General features: G+C 37.1%; 1 protein-coding gene across 1 annotated transcript in view; it reads left to right on the top strand.

Annotated features, from left to right (window-relative positions):
• The window catches only part of CEP350 (centrosomal protein 350), a 157463-nt gene that overhangs the window by 72595 nt on the left and 59708 nt on the right, over positions 1-25160 (top strand). Inside the window, 9 exon segments of the mRNA XM_078156464.1 lie at positions 4025-4211; positions 7512-7732; positions 8665-8828; positions 9735-9845; positions 11000-11140; positions 14207-14343; positions 15422-15544; positions 20427-20590; positions 24435-24631. Of these exon segments, the coding sequence (XP_078012590.1) occupies positions 4025-4211; positions 7512-7732; positions 8665-8828; positions 9735-9845; positions 11000-11140; positions 14207-14343; positions 15422-15544; positions 20427-20590; positions 24435-24631 (1445 nt within the window).

The raw sequence follows: 25160 nt of genomic DNA, 5'->3' as shown, positions 1-25160 counted from the left end.
AAGAAATGAGAAGCAGGCAATGTTGTATAGGGAAGAATACATAAGGCTTAGAATCCAGGAGATCTGAATTTGAATTCTTCCTCTGAATTCTTCCTATGATCCTTGGCAAGCTACAACTTTTCAGAGGTTGTAGATCAAACAGCCAACAAACATTTATTAAACATCTCTTCTGTGGTAGGTATTTTTCTAGGGGCTAGAATACGAAGGCAAAGTAAGCCTACCTGCCCCAAAGGAGCTTATATTCTGTCAGGAAAACAGGTATCTATATAAGTGTCTGCAAAAGAGATCCAAAATAGATACAAAATGATTTCGGGGGGAACACGAGAAATTGGGAGAATTAAGAAGGGACTCATGCCTGAGCTGAGTCTTGAAAGGAAATGAGAGAGACTAACAGGCAGAGAGGATGAAAAGTACATTCTAGCGAGTGCCCAGGCTTGGAGAGACAGGAAATGGAGTGCTGTATGTGAGGAGCACTGAGAACGCCAATTTGACTGGACCCTATAGTATGTACTTGTAGTACCTACCTCACAGTATTGTTCTGAGGAAATAAGCCTTAAAACATTATGTAAATGTGAGTTATTACCAGAATATCAGCCAGAGAATTTTAAAGTTCTTTCTTGCTCTACCATTTTGTTATTTTATGATATGGTTTAAGAAAAAAAAAAGCATTTGTAGATATCATCAATATAAAGGTTAAATGGACTCTTCATTCTTTCTTACATATGTAACTACAAAAATACAGAGTCCCAAATCTTTAATGAGTTGTATATCTAATAATGTCTAAAAAGCACCTATTACTCTTCGTGAGTTTGAGCCCTTGTTTCATCAGTTTCCATGATCTGTGTAAATGCCTTTTGGAATAATTACATTTTGCATACAAATATGAATCCTTACCCTCTTATCATTTTGCTGATTACACCCTACCAAGCCTCAACCTTGGATCGCTCCCACCATTTTTCACCTTAGCTCCTACACAAGTGCTGCTGAAGGAAGGTGTAGAAAATGATACAATTCTCCTGATTGAATCCACTACAAATTTATGTTATATAACCTCAACTGGGCCCTCACTGCCGCTAGGCAATCAATCTTTTTATACCTGCCTTATCAACTCACTATCCTACTCTCCACAACGATTCTTCTAAAAGTTTTCATCCCTTCTCAAACCTCCCATGGCTCTCTTTCCCCACCCTCTCAGCTGAGAATCTTGCCCCATATTTTACAGAAAAAAAATTGAGGCCATTCATTGTGAGCTCCCCACTTTTCCCTCTCCCTCCTCTGTTGCTCAAGAGCCTTTTGCAATTATCTCATCCTTAACTCCTTTCTCACATGATAAGGTAGATTTACTCCTCACCAGCGCTGACCTGTCTGCCTACTCGAGCAGTCCCATTCCATTCCCATTCCTCTAACACATTGCCTCCTCTGTCATCCTCACTCATTTTCAATTTCTTTTTGTTTCCTGCTTCCCCCCTGCTGTCTACAAACATTTCCGTGTCTCCTCCATCTTGAAAAACCTTCACTTCATCTTTTCATCCCCACTAACTATTGTCTTACATCTCTTCTACCTTTTGTAGCTAAATTCCTTGAAAAGGCTGTGTTGTAATAAGTGCCTCCACTATCTCTCATCTCACTCTCTTTTTAAATCCTTTTAATCCAGCTTTTAATTTTATCATTCCACTGGAACTGCTCTCTCTCCAAAGTTACCAATGATCTTTTAATTACCCAAACTAGTGGCCTTTTCTCAGTCTTCATATTCTCAGAGCCTCTGCCGCTTTTGACACTGTTGGTCCCTCTTTCCTTCTTGATAATCTCTTCTCTCTAGATACCACTCTTTCCTAGTTCTTCTCCTACCTCTCTGACCTCTCCTTAGTCTCCTTTGCTGGATCCTTATTATTCAGGTCATATACTCTAACCCTAGGTGTCTCACAGGGTTCTGTCCTGAGCCCTCTTCTTTTCCCCCTCTATATTACTCCACTTGGTGATCTCATCAGCCCATCTCTGTGCTGATGATTCTTCAATACACCTTTCCTGCCCCAGCCTCTCTGTTGACCTCGCATCTCCAACTGCCTTTTCAGGCATCTCAAACTGGATGTCCAGTAGACATTTTGCCCAAAACAAAACTCATTATCTTTCCCTCTACCCTTCCTCCACCCCTTCCTTTTTATTATAGAAGGAAACATCATCCTCCCAGTTCCTCATGCCCCCGAACTAGGAGTCATCCCTTGATTCCTCATTATCACTTGTCCCTGATATCTAATCTGTTGCCAAGACCTGTCAATTTCACCTTTGCAGCATCTTTCAAATACACCTCTCCTCTGACACTGTCCCCACCCTGATGTAGGCCCATATCACCTTATGCCTAGCCCTAGATTGTTGGAAATAGTCTCTTGGTAGGCATGCCTGCTCCCTTCCAATTCATCCTCCATTCAGCCACCAAAGTGATTCCATACTTAACTTCAGCAGTTCCATATCACTTCCAGGATCAAATACCAAATCTACTGTTTGTCATTCAAAGCCCTTCATAACTTAGTCCCTTCCAACTTTTCTATTATATATTACTCTTTGCTATATACTCTTCAGTCCGGTGACACAGGCCTCTTATCTGTTGCACAAACAAGACATTCCATCTCTCAGCTCTAGGCATTTTCTCTGACTGTCCCCCATACCTAGGAGACTCTCCTTCAGCTTTGTTTACTGACTCCCATGATATCTTTTAAATCCTAACTCATATCCCATCTTTTAGAGGAAGCCTTTCCCAACTCCTCTTAATTGTAGTATCTTCTCTCTGTTAATTATTTCCTATTTGTCCTGAATATAGCTTGTTTGTATATAATTGTTTACATGTTGTCTCACCCATTAGATTGTGAACTGTTTGAAGGCAAGGACTGTTTTTTTTTTGAACATTTTTATTTTTTTTAACTTTCTTTTTAAATCTTGAATTCCACATTCTCCCTTCCATCCTCTCAGACACCTACCGAGAAGGCAAGCAATAAGATATTAATTATATTTGGGAAATCATGCAAAAGATATTTCCATATTTCCCAAAAAAGCAAGAAAATTTTAAAAAGTGGGAAAAATGTACTTCAGTTTGAACTCAGAGTTCATCATTTCTCTCTCTGGAGGTGAATAGCATTTTTTCATCATGAGTCTTTTGGAATTTTCTTGGATCATGGTATTGTTCAGTGTAGCCAAGTCTTTCATAATTGATCATCATTACAACATTGCTGTTACCGTTCAAGGTGATCTCCTATTTCTTCTCATTTCACTTTAAGTCAATTCATGTAGTTCTTGCCATGGTTTTTCTGAAACCACCTCCCTCTTCATTCTTATAGCACAGTAGTACTCTATCACAATCAAATACCACAACTTGTTCATCCATTCTCCAATTGATGAATATCCACTTGGTTTCCAGTTCTTTGCTACCACAAAAAGAGCTGCTATAAATAGTTTTGTAGTCCTTTTCCTTTGATCTCTTTAGGATACAGAGCTAGTAGTGGTATTATACAGTTTATGCCTTTGGGGCATAATTCCACGTTGTTTTCCATAATAGTTGGACCAGTTAACTTCTCTACCAGCAGTTCATTAGTGTACTTGTTTTTGCAAGGACTGTCTTTTGCCTCTTGATCTATCCCTAGAGCTTGCCTGCCACATAATAGGTCCTTAATAAATGTTCATTAAATTGATTTTATGGCTATTGTAATTGTGTTATTAATAACATTTACTGCTAACAATAACTGATATTTACATAATTATTTATATTTTGTAAAGTGTTTTATATATATATTTTGAGTCTCATTACAATCATATGAGGTAAACATCACAGTTATTATTCCGGTTTTCCATAAGAAGGAACTGAGACTCAGGTTAAATGAATTTCACACAAGTGCTAAATGTCAGAGGAAGGATTGAACCTAAGGATTGTCCTTGTCTTTATCATGACTTCAAATCTAACTCTCTGTTCACTGTGACTTGCTGTCTCTTTTATATTGGCATTTGGAATCTGGCTTACAAGTATTTTGTATTTCAGGGTTAGCGTCGTTTACTGGTGGTGCTCAAGACATTCTGCATGAAGAAGAAAGAACACAGTCTAGTTCAGATCGTGGGTCTCACAAGGGAAAGAAGCCTGTGATTAGTAGCAAAATTCCCATTAATGATTATGAGCAGTATTCTGATACTGATAGCACTTTGGAAAATCTTTCTGGGCAATCTGTGAGGTAAAGATTATTTTACATATTTAATTTATATATTATTAAAGCTTAGTGCTTATCATATCATTTATTTTACAAATAAGAAGCCTTGAGATAATTTCCGGCTTGGCACAATCCTTCCTATTAAGCATGTTGCAGAATCATGTGCTTTTTTCCTCTTTTGTCATCTTTTGAATTTACTCTCTCCTGTTTATCCTTACAGTCATAACCTTATTCTGATCATCTTTTACCTAGCCTGTTAGAGCCTCCTCATCAGATTCCTTGTTACAGCAGTGTTTGCTTCTAGTCACTTCTATTATAAGGAGAATCTTCCACTTTGAGGTTACCTTCCATCTACTCTGTATGTATCTTACATTAATGCCTTTGTAGAAAACTCAAAGCTGGCAGTGATAGTACAAGTTGAATGACATATTCTGTCCTCTTGTAGGGATTAGGACATATCTAAATCTCCAAAATATTCTGGATATCCAAAACATTTGGATATCTCCAAATTTCCAAAATGATTTTGAGGAAGAAAACATTGAGTTGAATTCAGTAAGATGAAATTCAATGAAGATAAATATAAAATCCTACATGAGTTCAACAAATTGACTTTGAAAGCATAAGAAACGTGTTATACGGTTTGTCTGAAAAGGTTCTAAGGGTTTTACTGGAAGCTCAGTGTGAGTCAACAGTGGGCTATGGCAGCCAAGAACTAGAATGGGATCTTGTTTGTTCTGAATTGGAAAAGGTGTAGTTTCTAGGCATAAGGAGGTAGTAGTCCCTGTGCTCTGCCCTGGGTGGACCACTCCTGTAGTGTTGTCCTTTTGTAACTGTAAAGATTTTCATGTGGAGAAGTAATTAGACTGGTTCTGGTTAGCCCAGAAGGCAGAACTCTGAGCATTAAACGGGAGTTACATGAGGCCAATTAATGCTGGATACAAATAATCATTTCCTGATTGTTTCAGCTATCCAGAAATGTAATTGGATGCTTCAGGAACTAGTGGGTACCTCCTCACTGCTGGTCTCCACATAATAACTCTGCCTTTTAGCAAATCTCCATATGCTTTAGGTCTGATTGTCATATTCTTTTAGCCTCTTTGCAGATCATGCCAAACATGATCTCCCCCTTCCAGGTCATTAAGTCCTTCAAACAGTTTCTGCAATATCACCTCTTTAAATTTCCTAAGGTGATTGGAAGAAAACACTGATTTCTCTTTGTTCTTGTTACATGGGTTGTGTCTTCCGTATTCACACCCATTTGGAACTCTGTGAACTCTGAAGTTGAAAAACTGCTGTAAACTCTTCTAGTAGAAGCCACAAAAATGTAATTTTGGCAAAAAGAAAAAAAAATGGCTCCTGGCTTGGGAAGAGACAGATAATTCTAGAGTGCTATTATTGAGTATGGAGAAGGGCTGTTCCAGTGGTGGAAATGTAAAGGGAGAATAGAAGTTATGGGGAAGTCAATTTAAAAATAAATCTTTTTGTTTGTCTACTGAATGAAATTGTTTGACCACTATAACTAGTTAATATTGTTCCTTCATCAAGAGAAAATTAAGTTCACTGAAAATGAATGAGTACTTCCCATGGCATTAATTCTATTCAGAAACTAGATGTGCAGATATGTTTTCATGTATATATTCATGATTGTTATGTAGTATAATGCCTAATTTTATTTATGCCTTATTTGTGATTTATTATTATCTCCTTTGTGAGTTTTCATGGCAGAGATACTGGAGTGATTTGCCATTTGCTTCCCCAGTTCATTTTAAAGGTGGGGAATTGAGGCAAACAGAGTTAAGTGACTTTCCCCCAGGGTCAGGGTCACACAGCTAATAAATGTCTGAGGCTGGATTTGAACTCATGAAGATGAGTCATCCTGATTCCAAGCCAAGTGCTCTATCTACTGTGTTACCCTATTGCCCCAGTTAAGTCTGTAGATGATTTTATAGGAAGTTTTTAAAATAATTTTTAAAATGCTTTTTAGTTTTGCAAAAATTGAGTGGAATAGTATATGCATCATTAGGGAAACAAATGCATATAAAAAAGCAGAGGATGTTTAGAAATAGAGTTAAAATACTGCTTAAGAATATGGGTAAAATTAAAACAATAGAGAAATCTTCTTGGCATGCTGTTCTTTCTTTTTTTAAATTAATTAATTTTTAAAACTCGCTTTTATGACATTGTGAGTTCTAAATTTTCCTCCTTCCCTTTATTCTCCCCTCCTCAAGAAGGCATGCAATCTGACAAAGGCTATGCATGTATGATCATACTAAACATTTCCATATTAGTCATGTTGTGAAAGAAGAATCAGAACAAAAGGGAAAAACCATGAGAGAAAAAACAAAAAACAACAAAAGAAAGAGAAAATAGTATGTTTTCAGTCTGCATTCAGAATCCATAGTTCTTTATCTGGATGTGAATAGCGTTTTCCATCATGAGTCTTTTGGAATTGTCTTAGATTATTGCATTGCTCAGAAGAGCTAAGTCTAATGATGTTGGTCATTGTACAATGTTGCTGTTATTGTGTACAGTTTTCACCTGGTTCTGCTCAGCATCAGTTCATGTGAGTCTTTTCAGATTTTTCTGAAGTCCACCTGCTCACCATTTCTTATGGAACAATAGTATTCCATTACATTCATATCCCACAGTTTGTGCAGCCATTCCGCAATTGATAGGCATCTCCTCTATTTCCAGTTCTTTGCCACCACAAAAAGAGCATGCTATTCTTTGTTGGAGAAATCTTGATATTTTTATTCTATTGCTGTTTTTAAACATTTATCCTTTTGTGTATTACTCATCTTCTCATTTTGTGTGTGAATCTTTTAATTGGTATTTAAGAAGAAAATATATTGAACCCTTTGTTTTAACACTAAATTGAATGCCACAAAATGCTCAAAATGAACTGCTGTGTGAAGAAGGATAGCACCTATATGTTGTAGGGAAAAAATAGAGTTTCAGCATCAAACACTAGATTCCCCTTTACTTTTGATCAGTGCTTTGTAAAGTATCTGTTAAACAAAAATGAATTATTATGCTGTTATGAATTGCCTGAACGATAGGCTACCAAGTCATGATGATCAGGTTTCAAGTCCCACCTATGACCCATACTGGCTGTGTGATTCTGGGCAACCTCTAGAAGCTCCCTGGTAAGAGTTTCTGATCTATTGGCAGATAGCTTCCTCACATTGGGAATCCCCTATACCAATGAAATAACTATTCTGGTAAAGAAGAGAAAAAAGTTATTACAGGTACAAATATCTTTTTTAAATATCTAATGTCTAATATCAAAGTACAACTTTGTTTTAGCTTAAAAAATGTTTTTAGTCTCTCATCAGATAAGGGAAGATCGCAGAGAACTCCAACTTCTCCGTTGTCTCCAAGCTCCCAGAAACTTCCACAATTTGACCTTCCAGCAAACTCAGTGGAGAGGACTAGATCCCCGTCAGTCTTGCCTCCAACACCATCAGCATTCAAACCCAGTGCTGCCTTCTCAGATATGAATCTGGCAGGTAGTAAGGCAACAGCAGGAACACCTTCAACCCCAGGCAAGTGTATTTCATACAATTGTAACTTTTTACATAAAACATGAGTTTGAATTTACCTTTGCTTTCCAGTTAAAGAAAACTACTTTTCCTGTGTTGAATGCTAGAAAAATTTTTTTAAGTGAAGATTAATTCTGTTTAGGTATATTGTTTGAAAATCATCTAAGAGAGGTAATAGTTTTGTTTTACTTAGTGCCCCAGAAGGCAAAACCAAGACCAATAGGCAAATGTTAAAAGGGTCATAGAGTTAAGCCATTGTAGATGAATACTGCCTGACAATTCAAGCAGTCCAGTCATGAAATTGACTGATTCAGAAAGGAGTGAGGTTCTAGGTGGCCACTTGGGGGTATAAGAGAGAGACTTTATAGTTCAGCATTGACTCGAATTGATAACATGAGTTTCATACCATCTCTAAGATTCTGTTATTCTATAAATATTTTTGAAAGATGAAACATAAATTTTATAATATTAATCTAAACATTGAAAAGAAAAAGGATTCAAGAGGGATTAGAAGCTTTTCCAGTAAAATTTGCCAAGAACTTGAAATTCCAATTTTTTTTCACATCCCTAGCATTGACATTAAAATCTCTGGCAATGTTTAGTAATTGCCAAATTCAGAGAAAATGGAAAATTGTTTTTTTGGCTTTTACAATGAGCATTGAGAGAAGCAGCCTGCTATAGTGGAGATGCAGCCATGGAGTTTGAAAATCCCAGCCCACTTGACCTCTCAGTGCCCTAGATAACCCTCTTAAGACCATCAGTTTCAAAAGAGGTGCTGATCTGCATTGGTAAAGGGATTCTTCACCTGGGGAGTTCTTTATGCCAATAAAATCACAGGTCTGATCCAAAAAATTTTTTTTTAATTTAAGTGTTAATTTAGAAATAGTTGCTTGTGAGCTTTTTACATTTGTCTCTTATGTCTTACGATCTTTCAGGTGTCACGCGCTTTTCTCCTGCTGGCCTTCAGCATCGTATGACAGCAGAGCTTAGCTACTTAAGTGCCATTGAGGAGTCTGTGCGCCAGTTGACAGATGTAGAAAGAGTTCGAGGCATATCACTGGCCCAGCAGGAGACTGTCTCCTTGGCTCAGATCCTAAAGGTATCCCTTACGATTCCCTTCTTCTGTTTTCTTTCACTCTCTGTTTTCATTTCCCTCAAGCGGTATTATAGATGAGTTAAATCATCTTTTACTGTAACACACTTTTCTTTTTTTGTTGTTGTTTTTTTAAATTTTATTAATTTATTTTGATTTATCAACAGTCACTTCCATATGCTTTTGAGTTGAAATTTTTTCTCCCCATTCCTCCCCCCCCACCCTCCCCAAGACGGCGCACAATCTGATATAGGCTTTACATATACATTCCCATTAAACATATTTTCACATTTGTGAAGTTGTGAGTAAAAATTAAAACCAATAGGAGGAACCATCAGAAAGATGAAACAAAACTCAACAGAAGGTAAAAATAAGTGATAGCGATTCGACTTCCATAGTTCTTTCTTTGGATGTGGACAGCATTTTCCATCCCGAGGCCTCTGAAGATGTCAGCTCCTTGCGATGCTGAGAAGAGTTCAGTTTAACAATATTAGTCATCACATGACGTGGCTGTTGTTGTGTACCAAGTCCTCTTGGTTCTGCTCACTTCACTCAGCATCAGACCATATAAGTCTTTCCAGGTTTTTCTGAAGTCAACCTGTTCATCATTTCTTATAGCACAATAGTATTCCATTACATTCACATACCACAACTTGCTCAGCCATTCCCCAATTGATGGGCATTGTAGCACACTTTTCTAGAGGGTAGTCAGCTTACTATTATATACATCATAATCAGTCCTATAAACATTAACACAAATTTTTTTTTTAAAAAATGAAGATTAAAGATAGAGTATTTTTAAACAAGTCTGTGATGAAATCATAAATCCTTGATGTATTCACGTATTAGGAGTAAGTCTGTTACAGTTATTACCTGTATTGTAACGCAGATTTGACCCAATGTTACATACAGGCACAGCAGCAGCGTCATGAACGAGACCTAGCACTTTTGAAGTTGAAGGCTGAACACGAGGCCCTGGAAAGTCAGAGACAGCTGGAGGAGGCCCGACACAAAGCAGCTCAGGTGATGTTAATTATTATGGGCATGTCCATCCTTCTTCCTAGGAACCCTTGCCTTGTCAGTGTTGTAACAAGCAGGCATCAAGCTTCACCGAGTCCCTAAAGCTAGGACTCTTAGGGACTTTTGGGATTCCCCACCGTACAGCCCAGCTTGCTTTGTTCTCTTCCTCATGAAATTGCTTTGTATCATTTTGTATATCCTTTGTGTTTACAAAATAGAGAGAGAGGCAGTGTGATGGAGGGTGTGGAGAGCTGGCTTCCTAATCTAGAAAGACCTAGTTTAAGACCCACTTCTGATCCATCCTGGCTGTGGGACTCTGGGCAGGTCACTTAACCTCTAAGGGCTCCAGTAATCTGGGCTGCAGAGAAGGTGCTGATCTGCTTTGGTGGAGGGAGTTTCCTATACCAGTGAAGTCACAAGTCTAGTCCCTGTTCCTATTTATTTATGTACATGTTGTGCTCCGTATCCCAGTAGAATGTAATAAGCTTCTTGAGGGCAAGACTGTTTCAGTAATGCCTTTGTATTTCTATTTCCCACCAGAGTGTGTTATACATAGTAGATGTTTAATAAATATTTGTTGTTAAATTGAAGAATTGACTCAGTAGGCTCACAGGAAGGGCTTTAAAAACTCTTTTGTTTTTCTTTTAGTGGAAAGTTCCAGGGCTCGGAACTATATTCCCCATAGAAAGTACATAGCCTCATTCTTAACTTAAGAAGATCTGTCACCCATCTTTCTGGTTTAGTTTGAGTGAAGCTCCTACTTGGACTACAAGACCTCTGAATCTGTACAGCCCATTAACTTTGTTTAAAGCATCCAGAGGTAGAATGGGCTGCCCCAAGGGTAAAGCCTTTCCTATCACTGAAGCATCTTCAAGGAGAGGCCAGGTGATTACTTGGTAGTGAATGTTGTTAGATTAGTTGTCCTCTAACGTTAAGAATCTTTGAGGTTTTATACTGCAGAACTATTCAAGCTCTATGCCAGTCTATAATCATGAAGATTATTGAATTATATAGAAATTTTTAAAAAAATACAAAAGTGAAAGACATCAGGCATTTGGCCTACATACCAAAATTTTAGATTAAACTCCTTTACTTTTGAGAAGGCTTATACATTTATTAAGCCCAGGTTATCAAAGTGTTTTGCCTTTTTTGTGTAGGCCCATGCAGAATCTCTACAGCAGCTGGTTCAGTCAAGACAGGAAGCCACTGAAGCACTACAGGAGACAACATGTAAGATAGCTGCCCAGCAGGCAGAGGCAGCTCGGCTCACCACCGATGCCGCACGACAGATCCGTGAGGTGAGGTTCAAGGAAGAAATATTCTGCTTTTAAGGATTCACAGATGTTAATTGACAATGAAATTACTTTTCTGCCTGTTAGTCTTTTCTTGATTAGCTACATAATTTTAGGTTTGGTAGATGTGGTTTTCAAATCCCCCAGTACTTTTCTCAGGTCCCTACTCTGACTTCCCTTTCCTCCCTTTCCAGATTTTGCCTTATGATTAACCAGTTCAGTTCTACATTTTACTCTTGAATCCCTAGCCCACTTGCCCTATTGCCACTCATCTCTTGCCAAACCTACCTCCTCCTAAACACATGCTGCTGACTAGATCGGGAGAAAGTCATCACATAACCATGCTGATAGGGTATATTACAAATATATGTTATCTAATTCCAACTGATTCTTCTCTGTAGCAAGGAAATCCTTTTATTCCTCCTTAACTGATTCCCTGTCTCGCTACCCACAGAAGCTATTCAAATCTTTTTTTTGTCTCTTTAACCCTTCTGTACCTCTCCTTCCCCTCTCAGCTGAGGACTTTCTTACTTTCTCTGAGAAGATTGAGACCACTCATTCACCTTAGGGTCCCTCTTCCTCTTGTCTTTATCTCAAAACCTTTTGACAGAACCTCTCCCCTCCTTTTTTCCAGTCTCAGATAAGGACATGACCCTTTCCCTTGTTAAGGCCAGTGCTTCTGTATGTACACTCAATCCCTTCTTATTCTGTCTTCTCTTGCAGATTGGCAGCCCCCTACCCCCAACCTTCCTTGTTCCTTACTGCCTTCAGATGTGTTAAAGTCTTCCTCCATCTTTAAAAAATCTTCACTTGACATTACTACCCCCTTTAGCAGTTGTTTTCTCCCTTTCTCAGCCAAATTTTTTGAAAATTCTTCTCTCGCACCTCAGCCTTTTGCAGTCTGGCTTTCAACTTCATCGTTTATCATCTCTCCAAAATTACCAGCAGTCTCTTAATTGCCAAATGTCCTGGTCTTTTCTCAGTCCTCATCCTTTATTTATCTGCTGTACGTGTTTCCTGTTGCCATTAAATTTTTGGTAAAACCTGTTTCACCAAATTTTTTTCCTCTATCCAGGAAATACTTGTAACCCAGACTTCTGTTGAGCTGTAACTTCCTTATTTCTTTTGCTTTGGTTTATAGCAAGAATGTCAAGACTGATATGATTCAGTTCCTTCAGCAGTACATACAGTCACAAGTCATTGGACAGGGATCTCACAGTTAAAATATCAATACAAATGTTGTTTCCTCCATTAGAATGTGAGCTCCTTGAAAACTTTCTTTTCTGTTTGTATCTCCAGTATACTTAACACAATGCTTTACACATAATGAGTGTTTAATAAGTACTTCATTTATTCATTCAAATCTTATTGATAGATTAAAAGCCATGTGATTCTTAATACCCCATGTCCTTTTTCCTAGCACTTTGCTACTGGTACTGCATAAGTAGAGAAATCATGAAGGACTGAAAACTGTTTTGTATTTTTCTGCTTTTTATGAGTTGCTATGCAGCCAAAATTCATCACCAGGTGGCCAGCCTACTGGTGATGTTCACTTCTGTACTTAGCTAGGTTGGTCCTTGGAAAATGGATGAGTAAATACGCATTAATACGCTTTTCAACACTTTTCCCAGTATTTGGCTTTTGGACAAATTTTATCTCGCTTGACAAAAGGGAAATTTAAATTAATATCCACTGTTATGAATAATAAAGTTTTTTTGTGTATCCATAAAAAATTGATTTTCATTAGGCATATTATTATCAAAATAGTAAGTGTTTATAAAGCACTTACAGTGTGCCAGGCATTAATATAAGTGCTATAAGGGTTTGGGGAGGGAAACATAGGACATGATCTTTTCCCTCTAAAAGCTTACAATCTAGTTTGGTGGATGAGATAAACATGTAAAAAGTTAAAAGGTAAGATATTTAAAAACCACCTACTGTGTGCCAGGTTAAATTCTGGGGATACAAAAATTGGCAAAAGACAGTACCTACCCTCAGGGAGCTTACAGTCTAATGGAGGAGACAACATGCAAATATATATAAAGCAAGCTATATATACAGGATAGAGAAGGAATAATTAAAAGAGGGAAAGCACTGGAATTAAAGCCAGGTTAGGAAGAGCTTTCTGTAGCAGGTGGAATTTTAGTTGGAACTTAAAGGAAGACAGGGAGGTCAATAGTTACAGCAGAGGAAGGCGAGCTTTCCTGGCATGAGGGACAGTGAGAGAAAATGCCTGGAGCCTAGAGATGGAGTGTCTTATTCATAGAATATCCAGGACGCCAGTGTCACTGGATCAAAGAATACATGTTGGGGAGTAAAGTATGAGAAGACTGGAAAGATAGGGGGCTTTGTTATAAAGGGCTTTGAATGCCAAATAAAACATTTTGTATTCAGTCTTGAAGGCAATAGGAAGCCCTTGGAGTTTATTGAGTAAGGGGGTAACATGATCGGATCTGCATTTAAGGAAGATCACTTTAATGACTGAATGAGAATGGATTGGAGTGAGGAGAGATTTGAGGCTGGCAGATCCACCAGCAGACTGTTGCAGTAGTGCAGACATGAGATGATGGCCTGACTAGAGTTGTGACATTGTCAGAGGAAAGAAAGGGATATATCGGAGAGATATTGTGAAGGTTAAATTGTCAGGCCTTGGCAGCAGCTTAGGTGGAAGTGGGGAAGGGGGGCAAGATGAGAGATAGTGAAGAAGCCAGGGTGACTTCTGGCTTGCAAACTGGAGAGACTGGGAGAATGTATTTCAGAGCAACAGAAACAACAACTTTGTTCTGCAAAACTTGGACTCAGTCAAAAGGCCATACTCAAAGACCTAGAAGGCCACAGGTTCCCCACACTAGGGTTTTGTGGAACAGGTAGAATTTAATTCATAGGATCTTAGATTCAGAGCTAGAAGGGAGATCGTTTGACAGTTAAAGACACTGAAACTGAGAGAAGTTAAAGGTTTTGCTTCCAGGTTGCACAGATGACTTTACCATAACATTTTCCTTAATTTTGTTATAGTATTGCCACAGCTATATACATTTACTTTTACTCTTTGTTTTATGGTCCCACATTTAGATGACAGAATTGGCACGAAACCAGATATCAGATGCTGTCACAGTTTCAGCAGCACCAATAACAGCTCTTATTGATCACCAGCGGCAACAGCATTCAGAGTTCATGAAACAGTTGAGAGCCAGAACTGATATAGACAGGTAATATTGTTTATTAATCTTTTAAAAATCTTGTTGCTAGTAGAAGTCATTAATATCTTTAAATAGCTGAAATGAAAGTGGTTTATGAAAAACAATTTTATAAATTCAGTTTAAATCATGTTCTGTTGTATAATATATGATAAGTACTTTTTAAACTTTATTGTTCTTGTGCTTTTTCCCTGCATTTTCTTTTGCAGTATGGCTAATATGGAAATGTTTTGTGTAACTACACACATAATCTATATCAAATTGCTTGCCTTCTCAAGGAGGGAGAGAATTTGGAACTCAAAATTTAAAAAAACTGATGTTAAAAATTTTTTGCTTACATGTACTTGAGGAAAAAAGATAAAAATTGAATGTAAAAACAAACAAAAATATAATATATGCTAGTATGTGCACAAATGTTCCCAGTTTATTAAGTATATGAACCATTGTGTCACAGATTTGTCACTGATTGTTTTGTCTTAATTATTGACTGGACTTTTTTTGTTTGTAAGGTGTTACATTTTAGGAAATCTGCAAAAGAGTGACCTAAATCTTTAAAATATTTTAGAAAAGTAGATGTAGTAAGCTTATGTTATTGATATATAACCAAAAATATTAAACTATTTTGTATTTTTATTCTCATTCTGTCTTCTTTGTCAGTGGTTTCCTTGTGGAAAGTGGATGCATTATCTGTGGCATTATCTTTGTTTTATTAAAGTTCTGTCTATGCTTTGCTACTGCAGTGTCCAGAGCTGATGGGAGCAGTAGTATGAGTATGAATTGTTTTTATTTGAAACACTGATTTAAGTTTTTATACAAATTATGCTCTTGTTGAAGAATACATTGCTATCCATTTAAAAGTATCTTCTTTTGTTCCTCTTTAGTCACCTGGAAGATATTCTTTCATCTGTTTTTATACGTACACAGACACACACACACACACACACACACACACACACGGTTTGGCCTGTCTTTGGTTTCATGTTATGTATGCAGTTTATTCTTTCTGTGCTTTTAATTTCATACTACTTTTAAACAATTTTAAAAACCTTTTTCTTCCTAAAGACGTTTTCTTCCTATTTTTTTTTAATAGGAAAAGTGAATCCGTTATAATTTCTCAGAGTAAAGAAGAAACTTCTGACTCAAAGAATCAAAAGTATTCCCCATCTTTTGATAATTATTCAGAGGCCTCAAAATCCAAAACTCATGATCAGAGGTAAAGGAGAGCAATTCAACTTTATTTTATAATCAGTATCATAACATATAAATTAAATAATGGTTATTGGGAGGGTGAGGTGGTCTTGTGATTTGATTATTTAGAAAACTCCCAGTGAGGAAACTCCCTCTACCAATGAAGATTGGCACCTGTTTAGAAATTTATAGTCTTAGAAAATTGCATAGGGCAGTTAAGGATTAAGTGACTTAGCCAGGATGCCATAGCCAGTTAGAAATAAGACTTAAACTCAAGTTTGTTGAGTAACATCACATAGTCTCTTGTGTGCTGAATATGGAAGTAAGAAGAACCACTGGACCAGACCAAGTATACACAGAGAAGATCCATACCTGAGGTGGCACAGTTTTTTGAGTGTCAAGGGAAGATACGCCATGCTTGGGGCAGTTAAGTGGTGCAGTAGATAGAGCTTGGGCCTTGGAGTCAGGAGGACCCGAGTTCAAATCCAGTCTCAGACACGACACTTACTAGCTGTGTGACCCTGGACAAGTCACTTAATGCCAGTTGCCTCACCAAAAAGAAAAAAAAAAGATACCTCATGCTTGGGGAAAAAAACAAAGACCTTATTATTACCCATAAAGGTCATTCAAGAAAATGTCAGTAGCTGTGATTCCATATATCTGTTTTCTCATTCAATTAAATCTTGATGAGAATAATCTACATTCATGTTTGAGCATTGTTGATGAAATTATAAGAAAAAAACATACAGACCTTTGCAGATTATGTTTCATAGCATATGCCACATCTTTATAGTCATCCACTTAACTTAAAGGTACAGGTAATAAAAGATGCATTTTGCTTCTTGACTATAAAAAATAGTTTAATTAGGTAGAACAAAATGCTGTGTGAGAGACTTGTTAACAAGGTATCTTCCATGAATTCTTTAAAATCATCTATGGTTATTTGAAAGATGTAAGAGCATATGTAACTGATATTTTGATTTATAAATTTCATATAAGGTGTGACACAATGAATATATGCTCATTAAAGATATCTCCCAGTGTCATGAAGGATTTCTGGTGCAGAGTCCAAATGGAAGAGAATTCCCAACAGGTGATAAAATCTTCAAGATACTCCCATTTATATTGACATTGAGCTAATTACATCACTTCCCATTACTTTCCAGAGCCTCCTAAATGAGAGCCTTAATAATTCAGAAGCGTGTGCTCAGATTATCTGCACAAAAACCCCCAAATGGCTAAAGGCTGATGTCCAGGTATAAACAGGGCATTCAATCAGCCAATTCACAAAAATTTGTTAAGGACCCACCTGGTGCCAGGTAATGGTGACACAAAGACCAAAATGAAACTGTCTCTGCCCTCAAAAAGCTTACAAAGGAGACAGCATATACATATATAAGTACAAATAAAATAAATGAGTAATTTGGGAGGGAGGCACTAGCAGCTTGGGGGATCAGGAAAGGCGTCAGGTAGAAGGTGCTGTAGTACCCCCAAAATCCAATAGAAATTCCTCAGCCTTTCAAAGCCCTTCATAACCTGTCCCCCTGCTAATTTGTCCTGTCTTCTTACATCTTAATCCATTGTATATACTCTGTGATCCAGTGACACTGGCATCCTGGCTATCTAAGTCCCTCCTTCTGCAAGAAGTCTTTCTCAGTCCTTAATCTTACTGTCTTATGTCTGAGATCACCCCCAGTTTATCCTGCATATGTATTTTTTGGACATGTTTGCATGTTGTCTCCCCTATTAGAGTTTGAGCTCTGAAAGCAGACTATTTTATGGCCTTTGTATCTCCAGTGCTTAGCATAGTACCTGGCATAAAGTAGATTCCTAATAAATACTAGTTGGCTGATTAAATTGATTGACTGAGGTATGATCCTTGTCAAAAGAAAAGGAATACCTCTTTATCAGAGAGGAGTAAAGAAAGAGAGAATAGGGACTGATGTCGAAGCATTTTGAGATGTAGCGAAGGGGAGAAGGGAACTCAACAGGAGATCCAGTAGAGCTAGTCTATCTGTACATATATAGAATGTAGGGAGAGACAAGCAGCATGTGCCCAGCAAGTGAGTCTCCACCACCACCTTGATCACCATCTCCCCTCGAATCCTGATAGAGACAGCCCAAGGCTCTGAACTCAAAAGCCTTGGGAATAGCAGTGTCCCCCAAACAACTAGACCTGCTTCCAGCCCAACTCCCACAACCTTTATGGAAGGGAAAAATAATTGTGGAGAAGACACTCACTTTCCTCATCAATACCAGCTGACCAGGTGCCCCTAACAGGCAGATATGCACAGGAGCTCTGAGAGTGGCAGCATTCCCCAGATCACCAATCCTGCTTCTAAACTAGTCTTCATGGCCGTCACTCAAGAAGGGAACTAATGTGAAAAAGAGGCCAGCCGTCCTCACCAGCTGCCACACATAGAGATAGCCCAGGGCAGCCCAGTACTCACAGCCATCATTCTGAGAAGCAACCCCTGTGGGGATGCAGCCTGGCCACTGCTCCTGCAAGTGCCATAGCTACATCCATTGAAGACCCAGAAGAGAGAGCACTTATCACCAAAGCCTTTGTTACTGTCAAATGGTTCAATATCAGAAGCTGATATCATTTTATTAGGGGAAATGACATTAAAGCAGAGGCATTAACATCTATTTTACTGCTGCACTCTAAAGACTTCAGGACCTTTTTATCTGGCTTGCAGCTGAAACTTTCCATATGTGTTGTCTCCCCCATTAGAATGTAAGGTCTTTGAGAACAAGAACTTTCTTACCTTTCTGTTTGTATTTGGCACTTAGCACAGGGTTTTGCACTTTGTAAGTGCTTAATAAATGCTTTATTCATTCAGTCATCATGGATAGATACTGTAGGTGGACATTGAATTGTGCCCAGAATTAAATAGGAGGAAGAATTTGGACTGGATTGCTTTTGGGAAATTGTGTTGTGCTCTTAATGGCCCTGAGCTTCTTCCTGAGGAAGAATCCATCTTTTAAACACTAGTATTGTTACAGTGTTACTGTATTGCTGTAAATCATATCCTATTGCCTTCACCAAAGTGTTGAGGTTATGGTTACCCAAAAAAGGGCAATGAAGAGACACCTCTTTCCAGGTGTAAATGAGCTGTAGCATATTATCAGGGAAACACACCAAGAACTGTGTAAAGAATGTCGTGGAGGACATAGATGTATTCCTGGAAGAGTAAGTGGACTATGCATACAGTGTTATTAATAATTTACTATATTAACTATTCAGACTTTTAATTCTTTTCCTTGATAATTCCAAGGTTTGTCACCTAGGGGAAGAACAAGTGGCCTCCAAGTCCCAGCCAGCAGGGTCCCAGGTTTAGTGTTGTACTAGATGGCTTCTGGTATCCCTTTAAATTCTGAGAACACAGGATACCAGATGGACAGCTCATGTGTGTATTGGCATCTATCCTGTGTCAAGAAATCTAGAAGAAGGCCTCCAAAATTTAGGTTGTCCCCTATAGAGGACTTATGGGAAGACATGAACAAGAGTTGCCCAGGATGAGAAAGCATGTAAGAGTTGCTGTTCGAGGGAGTACTCACATGAGTGAAATCATAGATTTGTTGAAGTATGTATTTTCATTAATCCAAATAAAATATTTGTCTATGAAAGTAATTGTTCCTCCCTCCCCCAGTAATTAAACTTCTATATAAAATATAGTAGTTGGGTTCGTATCTCCATATATTTACTCAATTACTAGATTTTTAAAAAGGGCAGTTAGGTAGTGAAGTGTATAGAGTGCCAGGCCTGGAGTCAGGAGGACTCCTCTTCCTGAGTTCAGATCTGATCTCAGACACTTACTAGCTGTGTGACCCTGGGCAAGTCACTTCACCCTGTTTTCCTCAGTTTCCTTATCTGTAAAAGGAGCTGGAGAAGAAAAGGACAAACCACTCCATTATCTTTTTTTTGGGTGAGGCAATTGGGGTTAAGTGACTTGCCCAGGGTCACACAGCAAGTAAGTGTCAAGTGTCTGAGGCCACATTTGAACTCAGGTCCTCTTGACTCCAAGGCCAGAGCTCTATCCACTGTACCACCTAGCTGCCCCTTCCATTATCTTTGACAAGAAAACTCTAAATGGGGTCACAGAGAGTCAGAGACTACTAAAATGATTCAACAGTAACAACAGACAAAAAAAGGAATGTGGAATTACTATTAAGTCATGGGAAGAATTTTAGTCCTAACCTTCACACTTCCCTTTACCATTTTACCCTGTAATAAAAGTCATAATAAAAATATGTGTTACTTATATTGGCTAGATAGTGCTTTAAAGTTTACAGAGCACTTTATATACGTACTGCCTCATTTGATCCACACAACAACCCTGTATAGTACAAGTATAGCATGCTGCTTTTCCATAGAGGGTATCTACAAGTCAAGTGAAGACTAGACTGTCTCCATGATCACATGGTAGTAAAATTTCATTAAAGTGGTCAGCACTTATTTGTTAGGCACCTTCCATGTCCTGGGCACCAATTAGAAAAACTTTGTATTGCAGGAATTTTTTTTTTGTAACATTTTTTTCAAAAGTTTCTCTGCATAATTATTTCCTTGTTTATTGCCTTAATGACAAATCATCTTTCCTCCTACAGCCTCTAAACCTTTATTTTCTAAGAGCATTTGATTCCTGGAAAATAGGACTAGTTTTCTTTTTTTTTTTCTTTGTATCTGTAGTACACAGCAAGTGGTTAATAAATTGCTGCTGGATTTCATTAGCTGACTTACACAAAGTTCCTTTCAGGCTGATAGAAAAATAAGGCACTGTAACTTTTGAAATTTGTTATTTTGCATTTTTTCTTCATTTTGTACTGTCAGAGGTCAGGGTCATCATTTAATTAACTTGCATTTTGTTTGTTTATTAATTTTGCTGTCATGAAAATCCGTGGAGCAGAACCAGTAACAGCCGACAAGAAAGCCCTTCAGTTCTGTTGTCTAAGGAAAATGAGAAGAAACCTGCCTCTGAAAAGATAGAGAGCCTTATTGAAGAACAAGTTCATACTGCTGTGGATGATTCCCTCCAGAGTGATAGCATTCCATCATTGCCTGATGAGAAAGGTAGCTCTTCCTTTGTACATTACCACTAAATCCTTGAATTATTTTTTAATCTGAGTCTTCTTAACCCCTTGGAGATAGTAACAGACATTGCTTTCTTTTCACCTGGGTGGGTTACCTCATTTGGTTGGACTTTGTTGCTAATGAGGAGCAAGTCATGATTTTGATCCAGTATTGGCCAGATGTAGCCAATTAGTTTTATCTAGAGAGAAACTAAGATGGCAGACTGTATTAAATATCCAGCCACTTATCTCATAGTTCTGTATTATTGGTCAAGGATTGATATTGGGAGTATATATTGGATGGTCAATATTATCAGAAAAGGAAAATCACATTTTAATTCTGTTTAACAAATAAAACCATAACATAGTTTTTTACCTAGTGTTAATTGTCAAAATAGCCACAGTAACTACATTTAAATTACTTTTATATGTGCTAAAGTCACTAGATTAATTTTCCAATTATACTTAAGCAGTGAAACATCAATTTTTAGAAATCCTGAATGGAGAATAATGATAGCTAAGAAAACTAAGGCAAAGTAGTGGCTTCTAGAATTGACCTGGAAAGTCAATACCTTCAATTCCATAACTTATTGTTACATAAGTAGCTCACGAAAGTACCATTGTATATGATAATCTAGGGAATATCAGATGACATCTTGGTATATTTTTCCTACAATTGATGATTTATGAATCACTGTAGAATTCAAGGAATGTAAATCTAGAGCCCACCTGTCAAGTTATTCTTGTTGGTCTAGTTTAACCAGAAGAGAAATTTTGTAATGGAATAGGTGGTGATGACAAATTTTTAATTTGGAATAATTAAAATTGTCATGAGCAGAGGATTCTAATTTAAAGTTTTAATTCTTTAATTCTTCAAAGAAAATGAAATTTAAATGTTTTGTTTTCTATAAGCACATTGCTGGTTCTTTTTCAATAGTGTTTAAATTCTGTTGCTGTAAAAATTTATTAAAGGATTATATATGGAAATAATATATGACAGTTGGAAACTATTGTGCTTTGCTTTATAGTAATTGAAAGAGTATTTGAGCTTATGGAAGTGAATGTTGAAAACTAAAAATAAATTAATTAAAAAAACAAAGCTTAGGAGTAGCATTTCTTTGGGAAAGTATAGGTTTATGTATGTATGTATACATGTATGTATGTATACATGTTTGTATATATCTATATATAAAAATATATCATGGATATAAATATATCCATGCTTAATTGTAGCTGGGGGTGGGGAGAAGAGGGAGGAAGGGGTAAAAAAGAACAAAATAAAAAGTGTACAGCAGAGAACAAAAGAAACCTACAAGGAAGCAAAAAAAAGATGGACAGCTTTCAACATAACACATAGCATTTAATATATAGGCTTTCTTGACATGGAAAGTTATTGCTATATATTCTGAATCTTCTCTATGTTCTGCTGTGCACATGACATGCTATTTTTCCTTTTCTTATTTTATATTTAAGTTTATAATATGCTTTTTCTTTTCTTATTATGTATTTAAGTTTTAGTATTTGTCTAAAAGATAAAAATATTTCCTCTTTTTTCTACGACAAATGAACTTATCTCAGAACACTTGATTACTCTTCAGTACTCATGAGGAACATAAAACATGATTTAAAGTTAGTCTAATATTATGTACTTGTTTATTGGCATCTTAGCAAAAACAAAATTTTTTTTCATAGAATGTAAGCTCCTTAGGGAAATAAAATGTTTCATTTTTTCTTTATATCTCTAGTACTTGGCACATAGTAGGCCCATAATATATTCTTTGAATTTAATTAAATGGAACTGCTGTATCAAAAAAAAAAAGAGTATTTTATGCCTCAGTCACATCTATCTTCTCATGATTCTTGCTGTAACCCTTTGAGGGTGGGAGACATTACAGGTTTTATTATCCTCATTTTTCAGATGAGGAAATTAAAATCCTGGGTGGCATATAACTTCAGTGAGCATCTGGAACAGAGAAAGAATATTGGACATATTCTTGTACAAGGCCTGGCTTGTTGAGTGATCTTGGGTTAATGACTTGTTGAGTGACCTTGGGTGAATTGCTTTTCTTACCCTTGGCTTCAGTTTTCTTGTGTGCTGAGTGGTTAAATTGGTCTAGATTATCTTAAAAGTTCCTTTCATCTAAAAAAATTCGGTAATCTTTAACTTACCCAAATTTCACACAACAAATAAGTGGTGGAACTGGGATTCAAAACCATGTATTCTGACACCATGTTCATTGCTCACTAAATACTGTGATATCTAAAATTCCAAACTGCTACCTGCTGGGAGTACAGTGTGCCTTGACAAACTGGTAAAGTGTTTTAATACTTGGTGGTGAAAACTGCTGGAAAAATACTGAAAAACTGTCGATATGACATGCTCTATTTAGGTAAGTCAGATTTCTGGCAGTCTCAATCCTCCAAAAATAAGCATGAACCATGGAGTCCTAAAGGATCCAAGTGTGCCATTCCATTCAGTTGACAAGTCAGACGACATATGCTAAGGGCCTACTTTATGCCAGGCACTGTGCTGGGGATACAAAGAAAAGCAAAAACATTGTCCCTGCCTCAAGGGGCTTATTTTAATGGAGGTTATAACATAAACTGTTTACAAAGAAGTTCTGTACCCCTGCTTCAGTGGGATAAGTTGGGAAGAAAAAGGAAAGACTTCCTGTAGAAGGTGGGATTTGAGCCATATCTTGAAGAAAGCTAAGGAAGTCAAGAAGCAGAGGGAGGAGTGAGTATATTCCAAGCACTGAGAGGGGAAGACTGTGCCTAGACACAATCAGGAGATAAAGTATCATCAAGGAATAGCAAGTACACCATTGTATCTGTATTGTAAAAGTGCTTGGAAGGAAATAAAATATGAGAAGATTGGAAAGGTGGGAAAGGGCATGGTTGTGAAGAGAATTAACTTTGTATTTGATCCTGGAGGTAGGTTTTTGATTAGAAGGGTGACATGGTCAGACCTAAAAAATCACTTTGGCAACTAAGTAGAAGATGAATTGGAGTGAGTTAGAGAGATCAATTAAAAAGCTATTGCAGTAGGTCAAGTGAGAGGTGTCAGGCCTGTTGTAGTAGGATAGTGGTTGTGTGAGTGAAGAAAAGGGGATGTATGTAAGAGATGCTGTGAAACAACAAAAATTGACTCTGGCTATAATAAATGACCACCTGATGTGAAAGAAAGAAGAGAAAAAACCCTGAATTAAAAGCAGAAATTAAATAAAACTTGGTGGTTTGGTGACATTTAATGTGAGGACACCCAGTTCTAGGCACTTTCTTAACCTTGAAAGGCAGTGCTTGTCACAGACATCAAATATAATACTTGTTAATAATGATAGCACTGAATCATGAAACGAAAGATTAAGTGAAGTTCAGTAAATTTGATTTTTGAAAGGGAGAGAATTTTTAAAAAAAAATTTAGAAAGATCTCCATCAAAAATGATTCAAACAACCAGTTTTGCCATCATTTAACTAGAAAATTCCCTTTGGAAAATTATCTTGTTATCTAGATAAAAGAAGTGTTACTGTATTGAAAATATTTTTATTTCAATATTATTCTTATGATTTAAGTTTAAGACTTCAGTGAATTTTTCTTCTTATTCTCTGATATGCTCAAAATACCTTGCTCTATAATAATTAAAGTTTCAGTCACATAACAGTTTCTCCTAGAGGGATTTTTGTTTGGGAATTTTTTTCATCCTGTTGTGTCTTTTGTTAATAACTGGTAATCAACCCATAAAAATGCTGAATGTGCTTCAAGGTCTCAGGTACAAGTTAAAGACCTACTAAGAACTGTGTGTGATAGAATAGTAAAAATTTGCTTTTTCTTTGCTTTCTTTTAGACTCAACTTCTATTGCAACTGAGTATTCCCTCAAATTTGATGAGTCCATGACAGAAGATGAAATAGAAGAAAAATCTTTTAGGTCTTTATTACCCTCAGAGAGTCATCGCCGATTTAACATGGAAAAGAAAAGGGGTCATCGTGATGATTCTGATGAGGAGGCTTCCCCAGAAAAGACTGCTCTGTCTGCTGTCAAGGTCAATTGCTTTTTATCTGTGTGTATAATTCATGGACAAGTTTTGTGGTTGGCCTTTCTCAAAGGAGCATTATTAGTTAGTTAATAATGAATTTAGGCTGAATCGTCCACCTTGTTAGGCTCAAAGGAGAGTTATGTATGTAGGAATATTTATGAGTGCCTAAGTTGATTTAAATACTGTGCAAAAAAGAATCTATTAATTTAATGGACATAACTGGTTCATGTTAGTGTATTTCAAAGACTATCCAGCAGTTTAAAAAATTTCTTCTATTTCTGTTGTCACTTTTCTAAACTCAAATTCAGATTCACATGATTGCTAGCATCTACACTTAAGAAGTTTAAATTACATTCCAGAATTAAATTTTGGCCTTTACAAAAAGGTGACTCTTATTTATGAGCCTTTTGAAGTGTTTGGTCAGAAATGATGCTGAGAAGAGTATTGATCTAAGGAGTGTGAATACTAGGACCCTGAGGAGCTTACTTCTTGATGCGCTTTATTTGTGTCCTAGGTTGTTATTTAACTAGGGCTA

Source organism: Phascolarctos cinereus, unplaced genomic scaffold, assembly GCF_003287225.1.
Source record: "Phascolarctos cinereus isolate Bilbo 61053 unplaced genomic scaffold, phaCin_HiC Scaffold_5;HRSCAF=322, whole genome shotgun sequence".
Taxonomy (NCBI): Eukaryota; Metazoa; Chordata; class Mammalia; order Diprotodontia; family Phascolarctidae; genus Phascolarctos; species Phascolarctos cinereus.
Note: the sequence above shows the minus strand (reverse complement) of the source record. Positions and strands in the feature narration are given on the sequence as shown.